The sequence below is a fragment of the Poecilia latipinna genome, unplaced genomic scaffold (assembly GCF_001443285.1).
Source record: "Poecilia latipinna isolate Pla-1442-1.1 unplaced genomic scaffold, P_latipinna-1.0 Scaffold995, whole genome shotgun sequence".
NCBI lineage: Eukaryota > Metazoa > Chordata > Actinopteri > Cyprinodontiformes > Poeciliidae > Poecilia > Poecilia latipinna.
In genome coordinates, this window is record NW_015113611.1 from 1 (window position 1) to 15021 (window position 15021).

At 40.5% G+C, this 15021-nt stretch overlaps 1 protein-coding gene across 1 annotated transcript in view; it reads right to left on the bottom strand.

Moving 5' to 3' along the window:
* Positions 1-98: 98 nt before the first annotated feature.
* Positions 99-15021, bottom strand: part of LOC106958549 (PDZ domain-containing protein 8-like) — a 31907-nt gene continuing 16984 nt past the window's right edge. The window contains exons 4-5 of the mRNA XM_015050503.1: positions 3848-4010; positions 99-3739 (exon numbers count right to left, since the gene is read on the bottom strand). Of these exons, the coding sequence (XP_014905989.1) occupies positions 1413-3739; positions 3848-4010 (2490 nt within the window). The 3' untranslated portion in view covers positions 99-1412. The remainder of the gene's footprint in view (positions 3740-3847; positions 4011-15021) is intronic.

Sequence of the window (15021 nt, forward strand, 5' to 3'; positions counted from 1 at the left end):
AAAAAATCCCTCAACTACTTTTCATAGAATGTTAAAACGCAGTAGCCTGTTCCCAAATGTCTGTTTTAGTTGTTTTGTTTTTTCTTTTCAATTTTTTCCTCTAGCTCAGCATCTTGCTATGATTGTTTCATTCCAAGAGGGGAATGCGTCGTAACACCTGCATGGGAAGCTGCAGTTTCTACTGGTCACCCAACAAGAGCTGCATTGGTAGCACAAAAATAGGAAAACTTCTTTCCCATAGTGAACGTCTCATTTCCAGCCGCACTAACTGATCTCGGATGCAAAACATGTTGAGTTTGGGGGGGAGAAAAAAAATGTAGCTGGCTGCCATGAGCTGCACCGCGGATTTTAGTTTTATAAAGAAGGTTGAGAAACAAAGCTGTAAGCACACATTACCCACTAAACAAATATACATTCATCTGGGCTAGAATCCTAAAGCAAAAAGAGTGTAATCCACATGAAGTTAGTTTCGCTTACATAAATGAAAGCAAACAGCTTGAATTAACATCTACATGCGTTCGGGTGTAGCATTTATTCAGAGAAATGAGGTGAACTGTTAAGGATTTCTGATGTTGCATCCATAATGGTTTGTATAATAAAGTAAAAGAGTCATAGTGAAGTCCAGGATGGAGAAGTATTCTGCACAAAACAAGATGTTGGAAGTCCAATAAATAATAATGAGCAGAGGAATAGATTAAAATCAGCAGCCAGGACAATTCCATCTTGTACCACTAATTACTCAAAATAAACTTAGTTACAAGCAATTAAAGAAGGAGAAAAAAAAAAAAGTACCACCAGTGCATAAATACATTGTAACAAATATTAAAAGGAACTGTTGCAGCAGGCTGAGCTGCTGCCAAAATTCTCACATTTATTGGGAAAAATATAATCGAAACAAGAAGGAAGGATGAATGCAATCATAGGTTAGTGGACGAATGGACGATTCCTCATCCGTACTTCAGATTGGCCTGTTTCTCAAGGCAAATTCTCAAAGTGAACAATCATTAAACGTTACTGTTCTCCACCCTCAAAAAATGAAGAAATGTGCAAATTTTGCAAAGACCTCCAATCAAAGTAAGATTACAAGGGTTGCAGTAAAACAAAACAAAACAAATCAAACAAACCTGAAAAACAAACACTTAGCACAGACAATGAAAACAAAAGACAACCTAGGTCTTGCAATGGGATCAAAAATAAAAACATCAGTAGTGAAATCTCAAAACCGTAATTTCATTAACATTAAAGAAAAATAAAATAAAATAAAAAGGTGAGAGTGAAAATACCTCAACGCCCGTGTGTTTAGGACGGACTGGACAAAATCCTCAGTATCAAAATCATAAATGGGACATTGCCTTGCTGAAAAGCCCAAACCCAATCCACATGTTACGTTTTCATCTCTTTCCAAATTGGTACTAGTGGAGTGCCTCCACACAGATCTGCTCCTCACTGATCTCATCCATCAACGGCACCTCCACAGGGCTGCAGATGTCGCTGTCATACACCTCTGGTCCCATAAGAACTTCCTCCTCCAGACTCTCCGCTTTGCTTTTGAATCCTTGCTGCTCTGAAGGAGACATACTCTCCACAGACTCCAGGTCCTCTATGCCTGCTCGGTAGTGGATCATCAGAAGAGTGAGGGCCTGAAGTCTCTCACCTGACTTGGCCAGAGCAGTACAGATGAGGGCCTTTCGCCGTGAATCCGTGGCCTCCTTCTCTTCCATCATAAGAGCATTATTGTGCTCCAGCTCCTGGTCAATTTCTTGTTGGAGTTTGTCCAGCATCAGCTCCAGCTTCTGCGAGCGCTCGTCTGTGGGCAGGCCCCTGTACAGGTCCCGGCCGATCTCCTTTACGGCGATGAAGACGCTATCGTCCAGTCCGCCCTCCTTTCGTACAAGTTTGCTGGTGCCACTGCCGCTAGTTGGCTGCTTTGATGGGCTTGCTCCACTAGTGTATGTCTCAGTGTCACTGCTCTCGTTGTCAGATGTGTTGGGCGTTTGCTTGGGTGACGGTTCCACAGCTCCAGGCACCGCATCGGTCACCTGCTCGAGTCGTGTCTTGGGTACCTGGCGAAGATTAAGCAGACGTGAACTGGTATTGATGATGTGACGCGTTAACCCTGTGGCCCGGTTCATGGTGGATTTGGCTTCAGGATCAGCGCCACGACGTTCAGCCGTTGCCACACAGAGAGGACTTTCAGCAAGGCACTTATCCTGGCACTTCTTATGGCAAACGTAGGAACAAATTATACACTGCGAGGCTGCCTTCGTCCAAACTTTCTTTTTGCAGTATTCACACCAAGTAGGGTTCTGGAACTGCGTGTCGTGGAAGTTGTGACGGACTTCTTGTGACTGCATAGTGCTGTAAGCCAAATCATCACGTGGCGCAGAGGGATTGGGTTCTTTCTCTCTCAAATCCTCATCGTGGAGGCTTCCCTCACGCTCCCGTTCGATCAAGCCCACCGGACACTCTAACTCACCCTCGGCCAAGTAACAGAAGTTTAAGGTGATATCTCCATAGCATAGCTTTTCATTGAAACCCTTGTGCGTGCTGAGATTGCGTAGTGCAGTGCGGCTGACATTTGCTTTTGGCTCTGGGGGCCCCAACCTAAAGATGCTCTGGTACTCTGAAGAAGATGTAGCCATACATTCCAGTGCCACATGCTCCAATGGGAGGCTGACATGACCCAGGCACAACAAACTGCCTAACTTAAAGGGATCTTTGCACCACAGGGCCACATTGAGATACTTATGGTGAGTCTCCACCTCAAACACCACAGAGGCCTTGGACCAGCATGCTGTATGTTTACTAAATATAGTTTCTGGGGATTCCCAGAGTGAGTGGTCATCTAGACTGTCTCTTGTGCCAAAGGAAATTTCTGAAACTTTGTCCTTTGCTTGATCTGCCTTGCTGCTGGTAACAGAGCAAGAACTAAGAATCTCATCACTGGCGTCTGCTGCTTTTGTATTCTGTTTTCCTTCAGACTGCTTGATGCTCGTCTTCTCTGTGCCACTCTTATCCTCAGTGGTTCCACAAACTGAAATCTTGTCTAACGATTTTTCAGAAGCACTGGTGGTGGTAACGACAGTGTTTGTAACCAAGTCAACACCTTCCAGAAGACTGGTTTCTGAGGATGCAGACGTCAACCGTATCTGTGGTCTTGGTGGCACCGGGGGACGTGAAGGAGGAGGTGGAGGAAGAACAGTGGGCCGATGCACACTCTCACCTGGTTCACTGCTGGTTTTATGTGGTGAGGGTTTGGGCGATTCTTTGGGCTGGGGCTTTAGCGGAGACTGCAGACCGACAAGGTTTAACTTTCGGTTCAGTATGGGTGATATAGTACCAAGGGGCTTGGAAGCCAAGTTGGCCACTGTTCTTTTAGGACTTTGGTTAACAGCAAGTAAGAAGTCCTCCTTGGTTTCACTGATATTTGTGTTACTTATAGTAGGTCCACTAGGCTGGTTGAGTTTGGTGTCCACAAGCAACTCCTCAAACTCAGAGTCCATGTCTTTGTTGTCAGATATATCAGAAAGATTGGAGATGGGGGCTGGGTCTTCCTCATAACTTGTTGGCTGGGGAGTGAAGCCGGTTTCCTCTAGCTGACCAAGTCCCTCCTGTAGAGTCCCAAGGTTTCCTAAAGGAGGAGTCTGATGGCGAACTGGTCTCTCATATAACACCACCACCCTGTCTCCTGCCTGTTTCAACAGTTTGGGCACTTGAACTGAAGACGTCACTTTCACTCCTGTCAAAAGAAAGCACACATTTTTTCCTTCAGTAAAACAAAGTCACCTTGTGTCTTTTAAACTTTCAAAAATACATTTTTCTCTTTAAGTAAATAAACAACGAATACCTCCAATAGCAATGAGGCGATCGCCCTTCTGTAGGTCAGCCTGGGATGCAGGAGAGTTGGGTGTTACCGTTTCTATGCTGACATAGACTGCATCACCTTCCAAGGCGGGTATGTGCCTGAACGTCATCCCCACATTGCCACACGGTCCTTTAACAACCTCCGTCTGATGCAAACAAGTAAAAGAAAATCGAACAGTTAAGGAGACTGAGATTTTAGAAGCTATACATGATGGACTACAACTTTATTCTCTACAATCACTGGCAAAGATATTGGAAGGCTCAAGGTTGCATTATGTAATATGATCAGCGTCTTAGCATGGGGTGAACAGTACTGATATAAAAAGGCATGCTCTGATCTGATCCAGGGTGGCAGTCAAGGAATTAAAAAAAAAATTGTATTGGAGTCCCTGACCAAACTCAAATCCCTGTCAATGTTGATTACGACTGGTCTGTGTGAACGGTCAGTTGCATCATATCAATCAAGTTTATTTGTAAATCACATTTCAGCAACATGGCAGTTCAAAGCACTTTACAAAGGGAAACATAAAAGAACATCATACTCGCATCATATACTCGCATCAGTTGTGAAAACGAATAACAGACATTACATTTTCTCAAGTGCCGTCATTAGAATTATCAATACACATCAAATGTCGATCAATATTCTGTTTATTATGGTTCAAAAGCAACTCTAAACAAGAAGGGTTTTTAGCCTTGATTTAAAGAAACTCAGTGTTTCAGCTGTTTTAAGGTTTCTGGAAGTTTGTTCCAGATTTGTAGTGAATAAGAAGGCAGTAGGTTAGTACAACCTCCTACCTTCCACCAAGCAGAAGGTCTTTAAGGTATTGTGGTGCTAAGCCATTCAGTGATACATAAACTAACAGTATTTTAAACTCTATTCACTGAGCTCCAGGGAGCCCATGAAACGACTTTACAGCTGGGGAGTCGTGCTCTACCTGCCTGGTTTTAGTGGCACGCCAGCCACTAAACACCAGCAGCATCGTTCAGATTTTGGACCTGAACCTTAGTTTCTAGCTGTAACAACTGAAACTGTGCGCTGACTCGAGGTCGCTCTTCTTTCGGACCACAAATAATTACTTTAGTTTTGTTTCTGTTCAGCTGGAGAATGTTATGTCAGATCCATGCATTTATTTGTTCTAAAAATCTGCTCAGTCAGTGCATGGATGGGTTCAGAGACACCAGGTGACATGTAGAGCTGTGATTCTCGAACATGGAATATTTTCATCTGACTTTTAGAAAGAAAGTCCAACTATGACGTCTTCAACCTAACATAAGTCACTCAAACTGAGGCAGTTCTTTGGAAGAGTTCATATCTGGCCCAGAACCACAGCTGCAGAAGTAACAACATGCTTACTTTATGACTATTTGTGCAAAGGAGCAAGAAGTGAACAGCAAATAATAAAGTGAATGCAACCTTGAAGAATTTTAAGGTGACCGGTTGAGATTGCTAATCTGACAGAATAATATTTTAGGATGTTTCCGAGTATGGGAACTATACGAATGAGGTGAATATGGAAAACATTGGCAAGGATAAAGATGGTGCAGGTGCCTTCATTTAAAAGAAAGAAGAGCTGACATGGTGTGGGAAGGCAGAGACAAATGACTGTAATTTCCCATGCTATCATTTGTTACTGTTCAGCTGGAAGGTAGTGATTGAGTTAGAGCTGGCCCTGAATAAGCAGATGATCTATACATACTGGCAGGCGAGGGGGTGAGGGAATGGGTTTAGCAGGTGGAAGGCGAAAGCTCACTGCTGTGGGTGAGTCCTGAGCGACACTGTTTGCAGTCAGGTTACATGCCAAAATGACACCAAATGTAGAACTGATTTAAGCTAAAATCTCTCGCATCAATGATACAAACTTACCAAACATTTAACTTTTGTGGATTTTGCCTTGCTGATTGAAAAAACTGCTCGGCTCTGACTGCAATATTGCTTTATGTGATGTATATGATCGTGATAGTCCTCATAAACAGGTTTTAAACAAGTTAAGTAAATTAGCTTCTCCCCAATTAGATAGCAATATAAATAGAGAACTATTAAAAGAAGCATTTGACAACACTGACTTTTTCTTTAAATAAAAAGGTAATATTTCAGAAACAAAAATGCTTAAGACATTTGATTGCTGGCAGTGGTTTTGTTTGGCTCTGTACTTTTCTCTTCACAGTGGGAAAAGGCTGTTTAAAGCACACACACAATTTCTGGTAAGCTTCATAGCGTTGCGTCCTTTACGGTGGCGCTGGCACATTACATAAATCAGCCAAACATTCGCGATTGGGTAAAATCTGATTCAGTCGTTTAAAACTTCAACAGAGTTCACGCCTCCAGCAAGCGATTGTTTCTCAACAGGTCCAGACTTTCTGTACGAAGAATAAGTGGCTAGTCTCTTCCAGGGTAGTAGTTTACCCATTGACACAATTTGTACATAGTGAACTCTCCACACAGACAGCAGAGGATATTATAGTGACAGAACAAAGATTGTCAGAGTCCTTAAGTATAAAATTAAATTGTTTTTCAGGGTAGGAAATGTGGTTTTAGCATCTGGGAGAGTTACACTGATGCCATACATTACAAATAATGTCATACAACACAAACTACTACACAAAGAGTAGTTTGTGGTGAACGAGATAACTTGACAATTCACTCAAATAATTATATATCGCACCTTTTTGGCTAATAACTGGAATATTGTCCTCCATGCAGGCACAATAATTGGAACAAGTGTTTGTCCATGTAACCTACTTTGTGTGAGAGTAACACACAAAGGAGGCCATAAGGTTCAGGGTAACCCTAACCCTAAGGTTACTATGGGGACAAATGTAGAAGCTACTCATAATAAAATTACTTTTATTGTACAGTCTTTTAGCAAACAACCTGAAAACTGCATAGAATGACAGGATATGCAAAACATGGGGATATTAAGCAGGATATTGGAAACAGAAGAGGACATATATCCTCATTTCAAACCTAATGACGTAATCCATCTAACACAGGGTGTTGGACCAAAAGAGGAAATGACCTATTCTTTCTGAAGAGAATGATTCGGCATTACTCGCCTTGGACACCATGCTTAGAAATAATAATAATAATTAAAAAAAACATGACTTTTATATCAAAACTTTTTTGCATAGTCTTCATGGTGGAAAAAAATTGGGCTCAGTTGAAAATATTCATCTCTAACTCAACAAGATTGGTTGCAATAAAGTACAGGTTTGCTGAACCATGCAATGCTTTGCGTTCTCTGTTACTCTTCATAAAAGCTACATCTGGTCTGGCATTCTGTTTTGCTATAGGGAGGGTGCACTGACTAAGATAATGCTGCCAAAAAAACGTAAAGCTCTGCACAGTCTCTCTCCGGGACAAAGCTTTTGGCTGAGCTTTTGCTACGACTAACTGTATGTGCCCAGATTCATCCAATAGACTTGAAGACCGGTTCAGAGCTCATCTTTACTGTACTCTAGCTCATTGTGTTTGAGGAAAAGAATTAGCTAAGCTTTACCTTTAACTAAATCAGGAAAAAAAAAATCTCATCCGAGTATCGTCTCCGACCTGGATTGAATTTGGTGCAGCTGGACCACCATCTCACATCAAGGAAAACTTATTTGATAAGGAATTAAACTTGACTGAGTTGCAGAGGCTTGGACAGACTCGTATCGTGGCGCATTGTGTTGCCACCATTTGATAAACACCATTACAGAAAAAAAAAAGAAAAATGAATAATATCAGGAGGCTGCTTTTTTACACAATTAAACCTTCACTCCACATATTTCAAATGCTGTCACTATTGTCCATGTGTTGTGTCAATAGGTCAGTGAAAGCATCATATCAATACAAATTCCAAGCATAATGCACATGTGGTTAAATTTCTCTTTACAAAATGAGGTAAGGGAGAAGCTAGCCACTGGTTCATGACTGTCATTGCAGTCTATTGTGGTCACTCGCCTTGCAGCAACTGCAACCGACAGTTGTGTGGCGAATAACGGGAACATATTGGCAAGAAGGGTGTTGAAGTGCGGACTTCACGCGGCTGTAACAACCATTTGAAATAGTGTGTCTGAGAATTTCTGCTGGTCAAAACAACAAGAGTCCACTTAGCCACCTGTGCAGATCCTGGAAATGGAGTCCTCTCCTCAGCCCAACCCCACCCCCATCACCACTGGGCCTGCTAATTAGATGTGGCAGGGAATTGCTGTGCACTTGCCTTGCAGCGACTGGTACCCTATAACCATACACAAATCGATCTGACATGTGGTATGAGATTAAATTACCAAGCAGCGCAGTGACAGGAAAAAGAGTTTTCTCCTCCCCATCCTCTCCATCTCACAAACACCCTGACAGACCTGCTGTAAACCAGAGGGATGTTCAACCAAGCAAAAGGAGACGCCGTTTCAGTCCACCTACCACCTGGTTACCTTCCACTGGAAATTTGTTCCAGGTAGTCAAATAACCTTCTAGACTCAGAAATTTATAAGAATGTTTCCTACAGAAGATCCGCTTTGGCAGATTGTCAATCCAATCTCAATTAACTGTCCACATAAATTAAACAGAGCAATTACATATTTCCAATATAGTTGCAAAAGATACGCTGAAAAGCCACCAATGAAAACAAAAAAGTCAAAAGGAGGAACATTTTCCAGATTTCTCAAAAACACATAACCAACAAAAGATGAAATTGAGTCCGTAGCTGCTGCCTGTGTTGACAAAATGATAAGAGTCAAATAGATTTGTTTCAAAGTTCCAGGAGGATGACGCCTTCAGCAATTTTCTTTATTATCGCAACATAATATATTAACAAGGTCTTAATTCCCCCAAAGAATCTTTGCATAAATTATGTGCATCTGTCTTTTCCCACCCGGCTGCTCGAGGCCGCCTCACTGCACGCCACACACACTGAATGCATTCACAGCAGGATGAAAAATAGAAATATTGCTATTTGCAAGGCTTTGTGAAGTGATAAGATGTTTGCTTATATATAACTTGCACAAATAACGTTGACATTTTAAGAAGTGGAATCGAATTGATTAAGGTGGTAGGTTTGTAGCAAACATGGTAACATAAGAAACCTTCAAAGTTCAACCTCTTCGGTTTTATAATGCAACTACTTTAGTGGCTAGAAGTAATTTTGGTCTAGTAGCTTTACTTTTTTACATTCTGGTGCATGTGGTCTGAAGTTCACAATGCATCAGTGTGTAAAATAAAGCAGTGAGAGGAGGGATTTTATCAGAGGTTCTCTTTGGGATCAAACAAAGATCGGTCTAGCTTTCAATCCCGGAGGATAACAGGAGATCATGATAGCTCCCAATTTGAACATATTAACCTTTGATTTGTTCTGTGGCCGAGCAGATATAAAGAGAGGCTGCTTCACCAAAACAGACGGTGAATTGTTCCATTTACATCTGGCCTGTTCATGCTGCTACGTGCCGTTTGGTTTTTCTCCTCAGAGACAAGAAACCAGGAGCTGCTTGTTGTCTTAGTCGATGTTAACAAGGTTAGCCGCTGCTGCTCAGCCCTGAGAAAAAGCACCAGTACACCACAATTAAACTGAAAATTGCAGACGCACTAAACCAGCTCTCGGGAGCAGAAAGGGCAGAGAATTCACATGTCACATTTTGCATTTAAAATGAGCTTTCTTTTGTAAACACTAAATAAAGATAGCGGGTTTTTTTTTTCAATAGTTCGACAAATTGCAAATGGTTAAGTTAAAATGAACAAAAACAGATTCTATAGGGAATTATGTTTATCCCGTCTGCCTTCGACTTTAGCTTTTCAACAACTGGATCATTCTCGAAGCAAGCCAACATATGAGCAATGAAATTAAAGTCCACAAATACATTGACCAATAATCTCCTTTAATGCCACACAGAAGAGGTTATGAATTAAAATATTTAAAGAACTTTTTTTTTGGGAGGAAAAATTTTTCTTTATTTTATGTTCCTTGGAATTGGGCTAATATTGTTTATGGTTAAGAATTGAATTATTTTGTTTTTTGTTTTTTTAAGATTTGTAACAATAGTGGCCTTTATTGAACAGTGAACTGACATGAAACATGGTGGAGAGAGAAGGAAAAGATATGAAGCAAATGGCCCGAGATGGGAAATGAACCCAGATCCACCACGTTGACAACCGGAGGCTCTAACCACGGAGTCCGTGCTCTGCCACCTCAACCGTCAACGTCACAAGTTAAAGAACATTTATGGCTGCTTCTTGAGTGTAATGTGCAACATTTTTAAACCTCCTGAAAGAAACAGTGCACCTAACAATGAGATCACATGTTCCAGTTAGGCTAGCTTGAAGAACAGGACGATGTGCAGTTTTCGGTCACTTTGCTTTGAATTGGACTGAAGAAACTCATTTGGGATGTTTGTTGTTATTTTGCCTCTCTTTAAAACCAATAGTGTTGATTGATTCATTGACTTATCTCGTTTCTTGGAGGGACGTAACAGGTTTATAAGTTGTAGCTCTACTAATAGGAACGTTAAGGTTACTGGCCGTACCCCCGTGTTCAGCTCAATGTCGACAGTTCAAACATGTTTGACCACAGAAACAATTTTCACAGAAGTTAATTTGCATGATTCTGGAAATGCAATATTCTCTCTGTATGCTTGGGCTAAAACAGATACACAGAATAATCACTTATCTGTTTCATCTATGAAGTCAGCAGCTGCTGCTCCTGAGCAGCGACCGTATCACGGGAGGTTTGTTTGCACCACAACTGGAACATATGAGAGCTTTTGACAGAGCATATACTGGTGGTGTGTGGAAATGGGAGCAGGCCTCTATTTGCACTTGAGCAGAATGGACTTGCACACTCCTTTGTGAATCTATTATGGGCACAAAGGTGACAGAGCATCCAGTCAAGCAGCTGTACACACGCTACAGGCTTGCTCTTTAGAGGAACTTTTCTCAGAAGTCAGCTTGCAACTAATCATATCCCAACCCCCCCTGTCAGCTGGCAGCAAGACAATTCTTGTTTGGATGTATATCCAAATAAGAATTCACTGTACACTAATGGGTCCCTACTTGTCAAAAAAATAAATAAATAAATAAACATGTTACCTGACAAACTGGGGTCAGACCTGTGCTGACTCGCCTGTCAGCATCCCACCACCACTGCTGGCGTTCTGTTGTTCTGGATGAAATTAGATGAAATATTGTGTAGTGTGTCCCCAGCTTAACTCAATGGTTCTGATTTTGGTTGATTCAAGTGTTTCTATAACTGACTACATCTGGATTTTTTTCCTATGTTTTAACTGAATTGTAAATATGACAATATGAAGACTGATCTAGTTCTGACAATCTAAGAATAAAGTGCACCAGTCGACTGACCTCCAATTTGTACAATTAAAATGACAGAAATGACATTACAGCCTTTAATACACCCACATAAGTAAATTAATTCATGGAACTCCAACCGGTTTATGCCGTAAAAACAAATGAACGGATGTTCAGCCCAGCACTGGATGGCATGTGTTTCTTGAGCTGAATGATTAACCTTAGTGTTACATTTGTGATTGTTTTGAGGCTCAAATCTGAATTTTTAAGTTACTTTTTCTTTTTTTTTTTTTATTGTATGAGGCAGGTTTCAAAAGCTTGAACAACAAAAGGTTTGCCATGGAAACACAGGAAAACAAAAAGGTGTTCTGGCTAATTTGCACTTGAATTGACAGGAACAGCGGTTTGGTCGCCCACACAGTCCCCTTTCATAGCACGGTCATTGTGCCACAGCTGAAAAATAATCATCTGTCATGACTGTTGCATAATCCTTGCTGATTGGATGACAAGTATATTTTCACCTGCTAGCAGTCCCCCGAAAAGGACTAAGACATCATCTGCAATTTAATACATTATCAATTTGGCATTTTGGTTTTCTTCCCTTTGAGCGCCGCGGCTCGTCTGTCACGCAGACGCCAAGCTTGTTTCACTGAACTCCCATCAAGTGGCCCCTTGACCGCACAGCATTTACTTATTCAAGTAACATTTGCACACTCTCACCTGATTTTATCCAAGGAATAAACAAGTCTGCAGGTTTTGAAGTCAAAAGCAACTTGGGTTTTTTTTCCAGCAAAGCCTCTGACTGTCCATGAAAACACAAACACAAATCTCTTTTAGAACAGAAAAAAACCTAGTGATTTAATTTGTCTAATATGCTGCACAATAAATCTTGTAAAATATCATTTTTGTAAAAAAAAAAAGACAAAACAAAGAAAAACATAAGTATATTTGGTGGTTTCCATCATTCTAAATAACATTAATATGGCTGACGAAAAACAGACATGCCTACGTCATGTCGGTCATCTGATCCTTGCAATCGGAAAATTCTTCAAAGTAACACTATGATTCAGGAATCAGTCACATCTCCAAATATCACACAGATCACAAAGATCTTGTTAAACCAAGATTAATCTAAACATACACCAATGCCTGCATGTGGCACAAGCCAAAGAAAAGGCTTGCACATCAGGAAAATATCAAGTTTCAAATTTACTCCTGAAAAAAAAAATGATGATATTAATGACTGACACACTTTTTTTTGACTTGAATTTAAAATGTATTGATCTTTGATAATGCGTTCTTGCATTACTATGCCATATACAGTATTTGGTAGAAACATAGAAATTTGGCCTATGGTAGAGATCTGCAGTCTACTGGCTAACTGTGGTAATGCTTGTTGACGTAATCAGCTGGTATCAAAACAGAGCAAGCAGGAAGTAGCCTGACTAAGATCGCAAAGGAAGAGCTTTTTAAAAAAGACAGATGCAAAAAATTTAAATTATGTGGACCTGGCTCGGGGTTAAGCTCCTGTGGTCTTAGCGTGACGCTCAGGAGGAGTGCAGCAGATGTCACTGTCAGACAATGGAGGAGCGGGGGGTAGAAGCACATGCAAAGTCAGTGTGACTGAATCCATTGGAAATTTGGCCAAAATTCAGTGGTGATATAAAGGGCATTCAGCTGATTCCACAGAACAGAAGATTTACACAGACGCACATAGAGCAGATAGAATAGAAAGCATGCCTTTTATAGTAAACACAGATTTACACATAAGCAGTTGGGTAGAAAATGTAGGTTTCCTCACAAGCTTCCAGGGAAAACAACCTCTACACAAGCTCCTCTCTCACCGAGAGATAAACAGATGAGGCCTCCAGACTGTGTGCAACTTTCACTATTGAAATTCCTTCACTTTAGTTTTGTCAATATCAACATCGTCAATACTGGCTGGCTTTGGCTTTGTACTTGTATAGCGCTTTATAAAAACCTCAAAGCGCTTCACACTACAGACATTCATTCAACCATTTACACACACAGTCACACGGTGATGGTGGTAAGCTACTGGATAGTAGGCACAGCTGCCCCCGACAGCAGACTGCCCACCAGATGGCAAGGCGGGTGAAGTGTCTTGCCCAAGGACACAACGACAGAAGTGGGGACACCGGGGGACCAAACCAGCAATCCACCAATTCCAGGGCAAACTCCTACCACTATTCAGGAGTATGAACATTGTCTGTACTCCTGAAAATTGTTATCTTGATGGTTCATTATCCATAGTCCAAAAATAAACTCCAAAACTGCTCTCCTGTTCAGCCACTGCCGCTCCCATGACCACATCCCCCAATCGGACCAGCTAAGATCTTTTCAAACTCTAAAGGAAATTTGAGAGTAGAAAGAACATTATGAACTTAATCAATGACTGGAACAAGATTGCTGAACGTTTGTTCTTTATTTCAGTCACTTCCATTCCCACGAGAAGAAGTTGACCTACCTTTGTATTTATTTTTGTGCAAGTTTGTTTGGTTTTATATCTAGTCAATATAGGTAAATAAAAGGAAAGTGATTCAGAGCAGACTGGTGGATTGCTTAATTTAAAAAGAAAAAAGTTTACTTATGTGTATATTGTACATTTAGTCAATATGAACATAGTTGTATATTTATTTTGTTTGCTTTATGTTATTCTTCTGTTTTCTCATGAATGGTGTGTTATATTTCCAGAAAATGAGAATTTGTTCTCAATTGACTTATCTACTAAAATAACTACGGTATAAAATTATATATATGTTTAAATATAAAACTGACAGGTCTTTCATTTAGTTTGATACTTGAATACTGCACCACTATACACTACACTTTATCAAACACTGTATCAGGAACATTGCTTACATGAAAAACTGATTGTTGTTGGTCATATGTTCAGGTATTATTAGCAGTTATGAGCATTGACTTTAACCCTTACCGTCTAACAGGTAATTTCTTCTCTGATAAGAAGCCATGTCTATGGGGCCAGAAGAAAAACATCCCAAATAGTAATGGCAACAAATCTGTAATGTGACTGTGGCTCTGCTGGTCATGCACATGGCAGCTGGTCTATTGAGTTTCCTTGGAGGTGAATTGATCACTAGAAGAGTGATTAGGAACAAACAGCTTGTAGGACCAAGCTCTCATGTCTTTAATCTGCTTTTTTCCATACTGCCAGGTATTGTCAAACACAATTAGAAAGAGTCATTTAATTGACACGGGACTGTGGAAACGGCTGATAAAAGTATCAGCTGCCACAACTCAATGAGTTTGTTACAAAATAATGCCAAACATAATGAATCCCTTGGGTGTGCTCCAACTACATGCTAGATGTACATGCTGTCGTGTAAATAAGCTATTGTGGAATCTTTTTATAGAGTCCAAACAAATTGGCTTCCAGATTTTAAAGTGATCCAGAATTGATAGAACATGTTGGCCTAAATATGTTGTAATTTTTCTATTAACTAAAAAAAATGCTGTTTGTGATAGGCCAAAACTCACAATTACTTCAAAAATGTATATCTTTTATTACATTTTTCACCCATGGAGTTTGCCATTTTTTCACCTGATGTGTTGTTTTGGTCTGTTCTGTACTGGACTAAGCACAGGAAGGCCAACTTTACCTGAGTTGTTTTTATCAATTTGTGTTTGATTGTTGTAATTTTAGATAATGCCACACTTTGTCACTATTGGCTGTAATTATAAAAAAAAAAAAAACAGTGAGGTGAATCTGGATAATTTCCCATGTTTAAAAAAGAAGAGCACAGTGGGAGAGAGTCAAAGCCAAACACAACTTCAGAAGTGCCTACATTTGTGCCCTCAACATTTCTCTCCAGAAGACTGAGTCATTTGTAAAAGCAAAACTGACG